The sequence below is a fragment of the Protopterus annectens genome, chromosome 4.part0 (assembly GCF_019279795.1).
Source record: "Protopterus annectens isolate FY-2018-M chromosome 4.part0, PAN1.0, whole genome shotgun sequence".
Classification (NCBI taxonomy): domain Eukaryota; kingdom Metazoa; phylum Chordata; order Ceratodontiformes; family Protopteridae; genus Protopterus; species Protopterus annectens.
In genome coordinates this window covers 581,815,121-581,830,046 of record NC_056733.1, presented here as the reverse complement: position 1 = coordinate 581,830,046, position 14,926 = coordinate 581,815,121, and the positions used below count along the sequence as shown (strand labels likewise).

The window sequence follows — 14,926 nt, the reverse complement described above, 5'->3', positions numbered from 1 at the left end:
AAAATTCACTCATACCCTTATAACTAGACAAAATATATTGAAAAAATGGTCACAAACTAAGCTCCCTGCAGATTTGCAAAAATATAAACAACTCAGAAATCCAACAAAAAAAGCACAAAGATAAAAAAAACTTCTATAACAAACCTCCCACAGCCCTAAAATCTAACCCTAAAAATTCTGGAACTCTATTAACCAAATATCACATTTCGGTAATCTTAGCTCCCCCAATCCATGCCCAGACAAGACCTCAGAAGAAACTGCCACTGTCTTCAATACCTATTTTAAATCAATTCAATATCTAAGCTACTGAATCCTAACCCAAACTCCTCTACTACTAACATCCCCAACTTTTCTGAACCTACTCCTAATACTATCTTGTCGAATTCCTTCTCTCTCAAACTTGTACCGACATCAACACTGTACTCTCTAAACTAAAACAATGCACCAATAAATAACCAAGCTGCAGAGTTTTGCACAAAATGAAGATACTCCAACTTGGAGTCAGGAAACCCACTGTAAAAGTCATTACATCAGCAGACGCAGTAGGAGAGCAGAGTGTGAATGACTCTGCAGACATGGCCTTGAGGAATCAAGTGCATGATCTTGAAAATGTTGCAAAAATAAACACAAGACGACTTTTACATGGCAAACACCTGATCCCTGAAGGACAGCCTATTAAGGATGGACATAAGATGGCACAATTTAAAACATTAAATTCAGGTTTAATGTCTCAAAAAACATTAAAGGTGGAAGCAGCTAAGCTAATGAAGCTCTTAATTGGTATGGATAGCCATAGCTTCAGCTATGACAAGTTATGCTTCAACCATCTGAACAGCCATACACAAAGAGCCTCCAAAATTAGCCATAAAGCAATACCACAGACTACACAGTCCTAAAAGACAATAAATCAGTGTGCCATCAACACAGCAATAGTATACTAGAGATGCCTTTCCAAGACCTAAGGGTAGCACAATCACTATAAAGAACAATGGCCAGACGACAACCCAGTGAACTGGGAACAAGAAGAATTCATACCTGAAACTACCCTGTCGACAATCTTTAAGATAGGAGTCAAGGACCATTGGGGACAGATCACAGCAAGACTTCAAACAAATAAACCAGGATATTAAGATCAGTTTATTTGCATTTGTTTACCACTGAAGAAGTAGAGTTGAGCAGAAAGGTCCCTTTTCAGCACAGGTCTGGAGAGAAACTCCAGCAGTTTTAACAAACATAGTGAAACAGATAAAAACATTTAGTTATAAATAAGAAAATACTTCTCTCTAAACACTGTAGAATTATAAAATTGCCAAAACAAGCAATAAATTAACTTAATTTTGAATACATATAGGGAACATTGCAGGACTCTATATATACAATTACAAATCTGATAACAATAGTAATGAACTTAAATTCAAAACACAAAAATAAAAACATCACAGAACTAGGCATACAGCAAGCTCAGAAAAAAAATTATACTACAAATTAGCATAAAAAACATAACATTATACTATAAAGTAGCATAAAAAACATAACAGTGACTGCCACATTAAGAATGAAAGCTGGACAGCTAGCTGTGAGGATGGGTGGAAATATTGAGACACAGTTTTACAGGGAAAAGTTGCCTTAAAGCAAGTAAAAAAGGAGAAACAAAAGAAGGGGTAGTTAGTAAGTGAGGCAATCTGTACTGAGTGAAGGGGAAAAAAACAAAAAAAAAAAAAAAAAAAAAAAAACAGGTCAGGGACAGACTATCAAGTTTAGACGTAGCTTTGCCAAATGCCACACAGATTCAGCAGGACCTTAATAGAACAAAACACTCATATCTAGCCACAGCAAAATCATTCACAACTTTAATGAAAGATCATCTCAGTATGATGGTAAGAGGAAAAACTGGACTGACAAGGGTGCAGGAACCCAATGGCTACAAAACAAGACTCAAAAATTAAACTACAATAACTTATTAAGAAACAGAAGGTTGAAGACAGGGTGGGTGGCTGAAAATTTATCAAATTTACTGCATATTAAAGTAAAGCCTCAAAAAAGTCGAAGGGGGCAGTCCTCAAAGAAGACCTCAACAGCAATAGATTATCCACACACACACACACACACACACACACACACACACACACACACACACACACACACACACACACACACACACACCAAGAACAAGTTAGCTGTAAGGTGCAGCCTTGATCCAAAGAGCTAACCATAATCAGGTATATCAATAACCAAGAAAACAGAGGAGGCTCAACAGAGACTAAAGAAATGCCCATGCTGATTTTACAGTGGTGATCCTTTCAATGAGGTAAAAAGGGTGAGAGACAGGCTGGACTGCACAGACTACCCACAACCAAAAGAGTATGCCAGACGGTCAACCACTGTCAAACTCTCCCCGGACAAAAACACTGCCTTCTTATGAGAGATCACTGGATACTCAAAGTAGTAACACTGTTGCTGAAAACTAAAGAATTTAACTTATCAAAGCTTTTTGAAAGGCTCAGATTGACAAGAGATACACTAGCAACTTCTACAAGACTATGTGAAAGGTTGATTTTCTGTACAACTACATGCACTCTTCACAAAGTCCAGATGAGCTCCCAACCAAAATCTGATGCATCTGGAGTAGGTGGAGATATTTGCAGACCATGCCGAAAGTCTTCTGAACTGTAGCATCAAAGTCTTTTGCAGCAATTAACCAATAATAACCTTGGTCAGGGAAATATCAGATAATGACCTGTCCACAGGAAACCATTTCTTGATCCCATAGGCTTCTGAGATATTACAAACTTTCTCAAGAGATGTCTCACATTCAGTCATTAAACTATTTCCCAATATGATAAAAAAGCTCCAAGAAATCTGGGATGATAACCTATCACCTCGCCTCCCAGTTACTCTTGGAGTTCCCCAAGGGTCTAACCTTGGCCCTCTGTTATTATCACTTTTCACTAACCACCTACATACTGCCACCACACAAGCATTTCTTAAACAGTACGCAGAGGACTCTACTCTCATCTGCTCTACCCCCACTCTACCAGAACTACAATATATCACACAGCAATCATGCTTTTCTGTAGAAAGCTGGCTATCCACTGCTCAGCTCCAATTCAACCCAAGACAAAACTTCTCCTGTTCAAACCTTCAAAAGCCACCCAAAACACCCCCCACTTCAACATTCTCGCCAAAGACAATACCATTATCTCTCCATCAGAACACACAAAATTACTCAGGTGTGGAAATAGACAACAAGCTTAGATTAGACACCCACGTATCTCTCACAAAAAAAAAAGTTCACAAGAAACTTGGTACATTATATCGAAGCCACCAATTCCTAACCAAGGCGGCTAGAATCTCCATAGCCAATTCCCAGCTAATCTCCACCCTACTCTATGCATCCCCCATACTTACCAACCTTAGGCAGACAGACCTACACAAGCTGGTTGCTTGTTACAACAAAATTGCTAAATTTGCCACTGGAACCTCCTACCGCAGCCATCATTGTATCTCCCTTAACGAACTAAACTGGCTAGAACTCCCACAACTCCTTCATTTTAATCAACTCATCTTCGCTCATAAACGTATTAACCACCCCCATAACATCCCTTCCCTTCAAACCTATCACCCCACTAAGCCCCTCATGGTTATCAAACCCAAAAACTCAGCAGAAGAAGCCACATTTTCATAATTAGCTAGTTGTCTTTACATACTTTAAGATCTTGTCTGACAACTTTGTTACTAATATTATAAACGACAAGAAACCATCTTAACTTGCAACATTTACTGTTAGTACTGTTGATATAATCAATATCTTGTTACTGTATTAAAGCCAACAACCTGTAATGATGTTTACTATTGCTGCAACTTTGTATTGCTATTTATCATGTACATGATGTGGAGCTTTTCTCCCAGGGCTTCCGCTGAAAAAGGATCTGCGTCCAGTCGGAATTTCCCGGTAAACAAATGTAAATAAATAAATAATTTCCTGGCTAATATGTGCCCATGGAAAGTATCGCTAAATCTTATAACCCATAAACATCCCCTACTTGCTGGAGTCCAATGAACATCAATGTCTTGGCTGGACACATTAACCCAAAGGAATTCAAAAAGGGTTAGCACCACTGGAAGGTGCTGCAACAGCTGATCACAACAACTAGTCAATATGTGAAAGCTGTCCAAGAAGGAAACATGGATGTTATTCAGCCTTGGTGCTAACACAACCAGGACCAGGCACTTGTCAAGTACCCAAAATGTTGTCTCTAAACAGAAGGGAAGTGCTGTGGCCTCAAAAAAAGGCAGTACAGGGCATGAACACTAGTATGTGGCAGCAAGCATTATTCAAACACAAAGACAACATCCATGTCTCCTAGGGGAAAGAGACCAAAGATGAACTAAGAAGTTACCATTCTAAATTTCTTTACATTGACAAATGTACGTAGACTTGTCTTGTTTAACACACTGAATCTATTTGCTTTCTGTTACCTACCAACACCTCCAAAAGAGATTTTTACCCTTTTGGAGGTACAGAAACAGTTTGGCCTTACAATTTTGTAATGACATCCCAGCTGAAATAAAACGTGGATCTTCTGCTTCCAGTCACCAGCACCTTGCATGCCTACAATAACATTTACTTGAATCAGGGGAAAAAAAAAAACAAGACTCTCAAGGGAACCTCTCTAAAAGGGGGGGGGGGAAATCACCACAGAGAATCTGCAGCATAGGTTACTAACTGGAAATTCACCCTGGGGATCACTTCTGTGGCTCTGCTTGACAGGGGCACAGAAAAATAATTTTCTTGGGTGGCAAAAGCCAGGGTACCGTTTGGCTAGGCTTATATAGGCTCTAGGGCGAATAGCCTAGTACCTACCTATGAACCTATGTAGAAGCATTTGCTGTTAAAAAGAAAAATAAATAAATACAGTCCCTGGAACAGATTGAAAATCCTTTACAGAAATCTTATTAGTCCCACAGCTTTAAAGAATGGCTGCAGTTTCTGGCCACACTTACTAAAAGCAACTCAAATATTTGTACCCAAGGATTACCACACATGACAAAGAATTTCTTCCCTTTTTTCCCCCCACACCATCATGACCCTTGTATTACCTGCTTCGGCAAACAGGGCGCCTAACCTAAAAGGAAAGCTTCTGGTTTGAGAGATGATCTTGAATAAACAGGGCTGCCCTCAACCAAACACCAAATGGCACATATGCAGCAAGTACTGAGATTAATCCATTTACAGATATATCTGGGAACAACCCAAGTGCATTAACTAACATCTAGAACCTTGGTGCTACCATCTTCTAAGGAAGACTCTTCCAGCTCAGTCATCACCTGCAGGATTATACCACTGATACAAAAGCACACATAATAAAAGGCTTAAGATCATGAAGACAATAACACGGAGTACCATTTTTAATCAGAAGTCTTCACACTCATCTAAGGAAGACCATACGTCAAAACACTTTTGGAACCAGACCTAGCAGGTGCATGGTCCACCTGTACAAGATCCAGAATTCCATCAATAAATCAAGAAATTAAATTTATCAGATGCTTTACAAAACACCACCTCTCAATCATAGCTGGATCTTGAAAAGTTTATATTCAAAGCAAAAGAAACACAGACATACTAGAAACTATTTGGTTAATTCTAAAGATAAAAAAAAGAGGGATGGTCTCTTTTTTTGATAATTTACTGGCATATTCCTGCAGCACTGTTTCATAAAAACTGTACAAAAAACCCATCAGGTCTACTAAAATAATAAATAAATAGTTCTCTTTTGTAATGTCAAGAAGTTATCTAAATTTGTTAACCTGGTAAGGGAGCTAGTCTGATCAGTCATGATCCGGGTACACTGGGAGATGACAAAACAAAAGTTAATGGTTGACAATTCAAGGCAAATTAACACAAAAGGCAAATAAAATTAAATATCATATGTAAAAAATCAAACACATGGTTTTCAAATTAGATACACTGTTATATATTCACGAGCATTTCCAGTTTGAAATGTCTGGGTTCAGTTTTATAGCATTGATCAAATCATAGTTGGGAAATGTATTGCATTATCCAGCATCCCAGAAGCAGTTACACTTTGCTTCACTGTGTCAATGGATTACTTAATGAAAACTTGAAGGATTCTAATGTTTGGTTACTTAACGTTATTGAGGAGCCATTTTGTTTTTTTGTACTGTTTTAGTCATGTTGATGTTTTGGGGAGAGCTAAGAACCTACAGATTTACTGGCTTTAGTTCTTCCAACAAAAACATTGTCAAAAAATACTCAGACTTTATTTTCACAGAAGTTGTAACTCTTCACAAAATGGAAGGGAACACAGTTCCCCGTCCAAATTTCCTCTAGTCAGTATGAATACCTCTCAGGCCTCGCATATAAACAGGTCATAAGCCTAGTGGGACTAAACTGGGCAACAAAAGTGCAAGTAAATAAAAAGTGTAAATAAATAAATATGTGCAGAAGCCTCTGTTTAACCCCGTCACATAAGAAGGGGACACACTAGTGATCCTCCCTTCCCTCAGCTGACCTCCAAGCTCCCAACTAAAACTGAGTTACTAGCGGACAGACACTGTTTTGAAGGCACAAAGCACTAAGCTACTTGCATTTTTCATAGCAAACTTCACAAAATTGAATAAAAATCAACATGTGTACATTCAAGATCTTTCAGAATGCAACAAACCACTACTTATGTTAACAGAATCTGGTATGCCCATTTACATCTGGCGATTACTCATCCTAATACACCTAATCTACTGGAAAATGATGGTCTTTGCTCTCATTTATCCTGCCTTACACCCCTCTCCATTCTATTGCTACAGACTTTTAACCGTGTCTGTTGTATTCACATTGTTATTGCTAGAAAGCTTTGTTGCAGTCATCTTTGAGGAATTGTGGACAAAGTCAAAAACAATCAAAGGACAAAAGCCTAAAACTAGGGACACGTTACTCTAAAATCCCCAAAGCAGGGAGATTTTTAAAATAGGTTTAATTAATTTAAAAAGTTCATAAAACTACATGCTTTGCATCAGCATGCATTTTCTAAACAATAATAAGCATACAACACTTATTCTGATGGTACCAACCAATTACTCTGTGATTTACTAAAAAAATCAAAAGTTACATAGCATTTGGCAAAAAGTATAAGAAAATGGTCTTCACATTTAATAAATACAAATAAAACTAACTCGCTCAAGATCTACAGAGCCAAACATTATGGACGATCTTAAGTATTTACTCTAATTCACTAAAATGTTAAAAACAGGTCCTGCATCAACATGCATTTTCTGAAAACGGTAAGAATGACATTCTAATGATTGGCATTAATGACTTACTGTAATCTTCAGACAGTTATAAAAAAAACAAAAAACTTTGTGAGGGGCAGCCTAGACACAAATATGACAGCTGAAAAGTGTGATCACACTAGCACCTATGGTTTATTATGTAGGTGATACGACGGGCCCTAATAATTTCCAACGTCCTCTTGCACAACACCGATTTGCTAAGAAATTTTCTTAACCTGTATATGCTGTAGTTTTTAAACCATCCATACGCCACATCACTGCGAGAAAAACATAACTTTATTCACGTTTTGTCTTTCAGTACTCTACGAAGACAGATGCCCTCAAATAAGGACCGAAAAAAAATTCAACGTAAAGCATTACAGGAAATAAAGATGCATTATATACATCCATAATCAGGAACAACATCGACATAGTCTTGAAACAAACAAAAAAAGGCATAAATCGGATTAATGCTGGCACTAAACAAATGCGAAGCAAATCCTCAAGTTACTCAGAAAGGCCTGCCCTATCATAACAACGCCACCCCCATTTCCTTCCAAATCTCAATTACCTGTGACAATTGCAACTACATTCATACCAACTTTTTAAACACAGAAACTTAAATCTATGTTTGAAAACAGCAAACCCTATTCCATTAAGTTACATACTCCACAAAAAATAATCAACAATGATCAAGAACATAATGTTATATACTCACCATCAAAACCTTACACGTCTGGACAGCAAAAGAAAGAAACACCCACTAAAAATTAATAGTTTTCTCTTACAAATAAGTGATATTACTGCCCTCTTACGGCTGTCCTTCCCCTCCGAAAAGAGCCCCCTTTCCGCCCTCCAAGTCTTCCATTCCATCGAGAAAAACAGCATGCTTCCGCCCCTCATACTGTTGTGCACAAAATATTCTGCCCAACTACACCTTGCACAAATAGTTCCGAGGAAGACGGTTTTTATTGCGATTCTAAGTGAATTAGTTATGTGAAGTAACCATATAAAGCTTTCTAATCAAAAACGTTCAGTGTGGGTTGGATTATGTGGGTTTTATTAATGATTTTTTCCCTTTTTTGTACATTTTATACGTTTGCAGGGCTACAACTGTACTGTACCCGGAGACATTAACTGTGAAAACTGCTAGTGATGGCTTCTTTTTGTGTATGTTTTCATATTTCTTCTTCATTTGTTATTTGTGGGAGTAATGCATTTCTGTTTTGAACGAAAAATGCAGATTTTAAGTACGGTTTAGTGATTTGGATGAAATAAACGTGTGCTTATTAAAACACTTTAATACATTCGATGTATTTTTAAACTTTGTAAGTATGACCATTTACTTTGTGGGATAAACATTAATGTTGCTGTTAAGGGATTGTACGTACATGGCTTTCCTTTTTGATATAGCAGCAGTGTTTAGTAATTTATAGTTTAGAGCCACTTCAAGAATCTTTCTCACTTTCTTTTTAACATGTAACGTAGAAAAGGGAGGGGCTGGGCAAAGCTTCGATTGTATATTTTCCCGTGTCGGCCACACACTTCCACCAGTAACGGTAAGTCTGGAGGAGGTTAGAAATTCTGAAGTAGAATGTGATGCTTTGACAGTAAAAAACAAATATAATTTTTTAAACGGTTATTACTTGGATGTAGTTTGTCATGTCTCTTTCTTTGTGTTTATGAGCGAGTGTATTTGCAAAGTACATGTCAGCTTTAGAGGTTCTTTAAAATCAATTTGCTGTTATAGCTTAGTTCTGATTTTGTTGTTATATTACTATAATCATTTGCTAGATGAGTTTATGTGGTGTCACAGCAATGTTGTGTAATGTCTGTGTTGAAGAAGAGGGACAGGGAATTTGCCTACTTTTCAGAAACAAAGTTCCTACTGCATTAATACATTTTTGCAATATAGGAAGAAAAGACATTAATGAGAAACACAGGCATATAATAGTGATTATTGTGTTTTCTGAATTTCGTCAGTTGTTTACCAAGCTTAGAAGTTGAAGTCTGAAGCATACAGATATTTCATGGTGCTTCTTGTAATAAATGTCATTATTGTTACAGTTAAATGCATATAAACCAAGCATTATATGCTTCTCAGTTTTTGTTTTATATGAAACAAAGGGAAAAAAGTTAATCTTGTTTAAAATTTTCTTCTTTATTTACATAAAAGTGGTGTGTATAGAAATTGTTAGTTAAGGCAAATATTTCTTTGTAACCTCTGAGCTGCTGAGGCGCATTAAACTGATTCCACGTACAGTCTTAAGCATGTGAACATGTAAGCGAGTAAGGCAAATGACACACTGTGTGAGATTGAGAAATTTGTTTAGCTCAGTTTAATGACAGTGACTGTACATTTCTTTTAAGAGAATGCTACTTGTCATGACATTCACTAGTTAGCTGCGATTAGGCAGAAGTCACTGTGTATTAGTAATAATGCAGACCTCCTTCAGTGCCACTGTGGCAGGATCAGATGTATAGCTAGGGTGTTGTGAAATAATTTGAAATGTTTGGTGGTATGTAGTATGGCCAAAACTTGAGACTGTTAAAAACTGTTCTACAAAACTTTTTGTAGAATGCTCCTGTTTCCCAGACCATACCTTTTCTGGCCATGACTGTTGCTAGCCATCCCTCTGAGGCAGAGTTTAAACTGTCTTTCTGAAGTGTATAAATTGATATGTGATCTGCATAAAATGTGTAGATATCTCCACTGGGGCAATGTTTGGAGTCAGTACTGGACTACTACATGAAGAGCAAATCCTGTGACACTATTCTATATTCTGGCATCATTTATAATCAAACTAAACGTAAAGCCATGTGTGCCACTGGATAAGCAAACTGGCTCACTGGTAGAACCTAGTCTGTTAGTACTGGAGGCACACTTTAAAGTAAGAGTAGTTACCAGTGGTGTACCCCAAGGGTCTGGGGTACTACTCCTCTTTGGTATCTATTTCTTTGATATTAAGGCTGACACCAGGGACCTGTGACTGATGAAGTTTGCTGACAACCACAAAATGGGAACTTTCATAAATACCCCAAATCATCTGACTATTGGATTCTCTAGGAGGACCCACAAGTGACGTTTATACCATGGCCTCAGACATAAATGCCAAAAAATGCAGCCTTGTGTCCCTTGACAAATGCAGGTACCCATGCTTCTATCACTTAAGAACTCCTCCACCCTCCAAAATTGACTCTGTCGTAAGTGACTTGGGTCACTGTCCTTTGATCACCACATTACCACTGTTGTTAAAAATTCCTTTCTGTATAGTTAGACTGATTGCCTTGGGTCTGGAAGATAAACCTTTGATGGTCTTCATCCCCCTCAACTCCTTCCTTATCAGGCCAGTGATACAGTATAATGCCCCCTTTTTATGTGTACTTCTGTAAGCACATGGCCCTGCTTGAGAGACCACAGTGTTACTAAGACAATTATGGGCATTTCCACCGTGAGATGTCCTGATCATCTTAAAGCACTCTCGCACTTTTCGGTGTCCTGTTGACTTTTGAGAGAGGACTTCTGCCTAGCTTACAGAGCCTGAAAGGATCCAGTTCTACAAAGCCTCATTCACATCTCCATAACTAATACCCTAAAGCCCAGCTCAACAGATATTAATTTCCACTGTAATATCACTAGGAATGCCAGCATGATACTTAACTTTCACAAAGAGTGCCTCTTTTATGTTATAGACTTCCCCTGGATGTAAAGCATAGTAGTTCCCTGATCCTTTTTAAGCACAACGTAGATGACTGGATCCACAATTGTAAGCACCCCCCCCCCCCAGTCTGGCCCCTCAAGCCATCATGGAAAGGGGTTGTCACTGGGTCCAAAGTAATTCATTCTGTTGGTGGTCTGTCCCAGCCCTTCAAGCCTTATGGAAAGAGGATGTAACTAGGTCCAAGTTAATTCAATCTGTTTGGGTCTGGTACTAATTTCTTGTCTTGGTAAATTCAATTTGGGATTATTTAGCTAGAATTCAAATGGTCCACCAGATCGACAGCCTAGTATGAACCTATGAACATATAATGATGTGAAAACTCTGAGCTCAAAGTGCAGCTAATTGCTAATCCTGCTCACACCCAGAGCAAGACTTTGGTTGAGGGGGGAGAGAAAAACCTGCAGTAGTGGCTGTGTAATCCAATGAGCAAAAGTGCTAGATGTAGAGTACGTAAGCACCTCAGTGTGTGTGCATGTTCACTAAAAAGTGATACGATGAGAAAAGCAGCATGCCATCTTAAATGGGCAACTGTACTGTTTAAATCTGTTTTTGCACAGAATAAGGGGTGGAACTGGGTATAGAGGATAGTAAGGAAAAGAGAGCAGTGAGCAGAGATAAGCACACACTGGAAATGGGTGAGGAAAGAATGTGATGGAGGAGGAGGGTGGGTAATAATTGTTGTGGGACAGGTACCCATTTTTTTTCTCTAGAGGGAAGGGTGGACAGAGACTTAAGGGATGGTGTAGGCATGGTAAGAATGTACCTGGCTAGACATCTCCAGCAGCTGGAGAGACCACAGAGGTACCTAACCAAGAGGACTACTGGCCTCAAACAGTTGCCCTATGCAGCACGATTGAAAAAGCTAAGACTGTTCTCTGTTGCATACCGCTTTCTCAGAGGCAATCTCTGTCTAATGTACAGAGCCATGTCCAACCCAGAATTGTTGAACATGCTCCATCTTAGCAAAACCAAATCTACTCGAGCTACACGCTCTAGGGATGTAAACCTCAACACAACAATGAATAGGACATGCTGGAGGGATAGATTCCCTTCCCAGAGACTTCCCTTACTATGGAACAGGGCCCCGATCTACACAAGACAGAGCCCCTCACTATCACTCTTGATGAGTGGATGGGTAACAGCAAGTTCACACCGGGATCACACCAACAGCACTACTAGATAGGGGCCAAGGGTACTAGCTGTTAGTACAAGGGTCTAGGGAACTACTAAAGGGGCGGTGAATACCGCACAACATGGCTGGGCTAATATATGCATTTGGGCAGATAGCCCAGTACCAACCTGTGAACCTATAAGAACTTGAGGTTGGGTAGCAGGGACAAACCCACAAAAACATATCTGAGATAAAACTAACTGGGAAGGTGCTGAAATGCTGAGGGAGGGGGAGAGCAGTGGATTTGGTGACATCAGAAAAAAAATGCTGGTGATGGGGAGAATTGGACAACAAACAGAGGAAGTTATGGCCACAGAAGGGAGGGATATACCAGGATGGAGGACAGAGTGGGTACTGTCTCCTGTTCTGCCCTATTGTTATATTTGGAGATGCTGAGACAGCACCTTGAGTCCTTGCTTAGATGTTGCTGGGAGGGCTGGACAGGGTTGCAACTCTGATAATCACCACAAGAGGAGTCTTGCTAGGTGGCTGATTGTAGAAATCTATCTGTTGGTCCACCAGCTCCCTGTAGGTAACACAGTGGCCAGCCCTGGCAGAGCCATCATTGGGAACAAATGTACTTCCATAGGTGAAGCCCCACCAGATGCAGGTGAGCGTGAATGAATAATTCTTCCTCATTTCAGCCCCCTGGGGAAGCAGAGGCAGATACAGTGTCTGGCTGAGCTTGCTGGGGGATGGTGAAAGCAGGCCTAGCTGCTGGCACTACTGTGCCAACTGCTGCACATAAGTGCAGAATAAAGGGTAAGAAACAACACAACAAACGTAAAGAAAATTTAAAAAGAAAGGATAACAACAAAAGAAGGAAGAAGAGAAAGAGGAGACATTGCACAAAATTTTGTGTGTGAACTGCATGATGAAACTGTATGACTAATTATGTGATATAAAGTACATAGCAAGAAAATCCCTGAGAAACAGCTCAGCTGTTTGCTGTCTACAGGTTATTGTGCTGTGAGGTACTACAAACCAAGGTACGCTTGGGAAAACCTTTTTGAGGTTGTACTACATCCATTGTGTATTACTGACAGGTGCAATGCTATTACTCTGCCTACGAAGTGCTTAAGCATCATTCCGTTATTATGACCAGTTGCCTTTCAGCAACTGTCATTTACTGTACCACTGGCATTTTAGTTCAGGCCTCGACTGGAAGGGGATACGTGCACTCATAACTGACAAGCTATGCTCAGGGAAACCATTTAAATGTCAGTAACAATATCTGTGTGCACTTAATACTTTCTCATGCATTAGAGTTTGCAGATATGCAGACAACTTTCTCTGCAGTAATGCAGTAAAAATTATTTTGGAAGCAAGAAAGTTAAAGCATAAAAAGTAAGACTTCCCTTCACCTAGAAAGGCTGTTCTTCCATATCTGGAATTAAACAAGTATTCTCCTCAACAGCTTTGCAAGCTTAGGAGAAAAATATAAAAATTTACTTCAATGTGCTAATCAGAAAACAAAACATCCATAACGGGTGCTCAAAGATGGTGCCCTTACTCTGACTGCTACTTCCCACTGGCACAGAAGGTTACTCTACTGCAGCAATAAGATATGCAGGCAAGACAGGTGTACTAATCAAATACTGATGTTAACTAAGGTCAGATTGCTTGTACAGAAGAAGTAAGTCTAAATTTAAAGATGCAACGCAAGCAGTTTTGAAGTATTGTGTACTCTTGTGCAGTGTAGAGCAAGAGATTATGCAAGTGTCAGGAGTGTGGTCTGCTGTTGTATGACTGTGTACTCCGCTTTCTGCTGAATGTTGACAGTACAGATAAGACATGCTTAGATTAAATTCAGGCAGTCATTGAAATGTGTATGCTGTACTAGCTTTGTGTGAGGGAGTATCTTTATTTGGGGGAGGGGTAGGTGGGGCATCACTCCCACAACTGTGCCACAGGTGGACATGAGCTGTACTGCAGATGGTTGTGAATATTTGTAGTCAAGGTACTGTGAATGCTTTTAATGCTGTGTGGAGTAATCCTTTGTCCAGTAACCTGAACTGCAGCTGAAGCATGGCAGACATAATGGATACACTCTCACATGACTTTTAGTTGAGTGGGTTGTGGTGAGGGGTTTCCTGTTTGTGGCATTGATTGTTAGGCCAGTATAATATATATTTACCAGCATGACAGCAATACATCATGGGTAGTCATGTGCAAATTATGTCATATGCAGTCTGTATCCGTATACTCACTTGTTTTTTTCCTTCGGCACACAGCATAATGTCTGGCAAAGGAAAGGCACATAAATGTAAGTTTTTTTCCCATTTGGAGAATGAAATGGCTGATAGATGTTCAGCCAAGAAACTTCTAACTGGCCCTACCATCACCATTTCTGGTAGAATACAATGAATTATGTGAATTGACCATGGCAGGAACTATGAACAAGTCTGAGCAAAAGCATGCTGCCTGTCTTGCGGGGCAGTGGGAGGCAGCTCATTGACCAAGCCACTATCAACTGGGACAGGGAAGTTTCTTGACCTCTTTACATCGGGGAATAAACTCGTTGCTGTCCCACGATGGTATGTTGAACCTTGGAGCAAAACTGAAGCATGCTGCTAGAATTTCTGTTGAATATGCCCCAGTAGTAAGCACATACTGCTGAACTTCGTATTAGTAAACATGGTCTTCTCTGTTGTATACAGGGCTTCAAACATCAAGAGCACCTGCAAAAGATACGATACTTTGCATTGTACCACTATGCCTCATGCTTGTTATTTCTACACTGGGA

At 39.4% G+C, this 14,926-nt stretch overlaps 2 protein-coding genes across 3 annotated transcripts in view; one reads left to right on the top strand and one right to left on the bottom strand.

The window, feature by feature from the left end:
• The window catches only part of KCTD10 (potassium channel tetramerization domain containing 10), a 351,521-nt gene extending 343,415 nt beyond the window's left edge, over positions 1–8,106 (bottom strand). The window contains exon 1 of the mRNA XM_044068512.1: positions 8,006–8,106. Coding sequence (XP_043924447.1) covers positions 8,006–8,008 — 3 coding nt within the window. The 5' untranslated portion in view covers positions 8,009–8,106. The remainder of the gene's footprint in view (positions 1–8,005) is intronic.
• Positions 8,107–8,265: 159 nt separating this feature from the next.
• UBE3B (ubiquitin protein ligase E3B) overlaps positions 8,266–14,926 on the top strand; it is a 2,006,489-nt gene continuing 1,999,828 nt past the window's right edge. The window contains exon 1 of one of the 2 annotated variants that reach the window (XM_044068510.1): positions 8,266–8,457. The gene's annotated coding sequence lies outside the window, so the exon portion shown is untranslated. The other variant, XM_044068511.1, reaches the window with a different exon arrangement.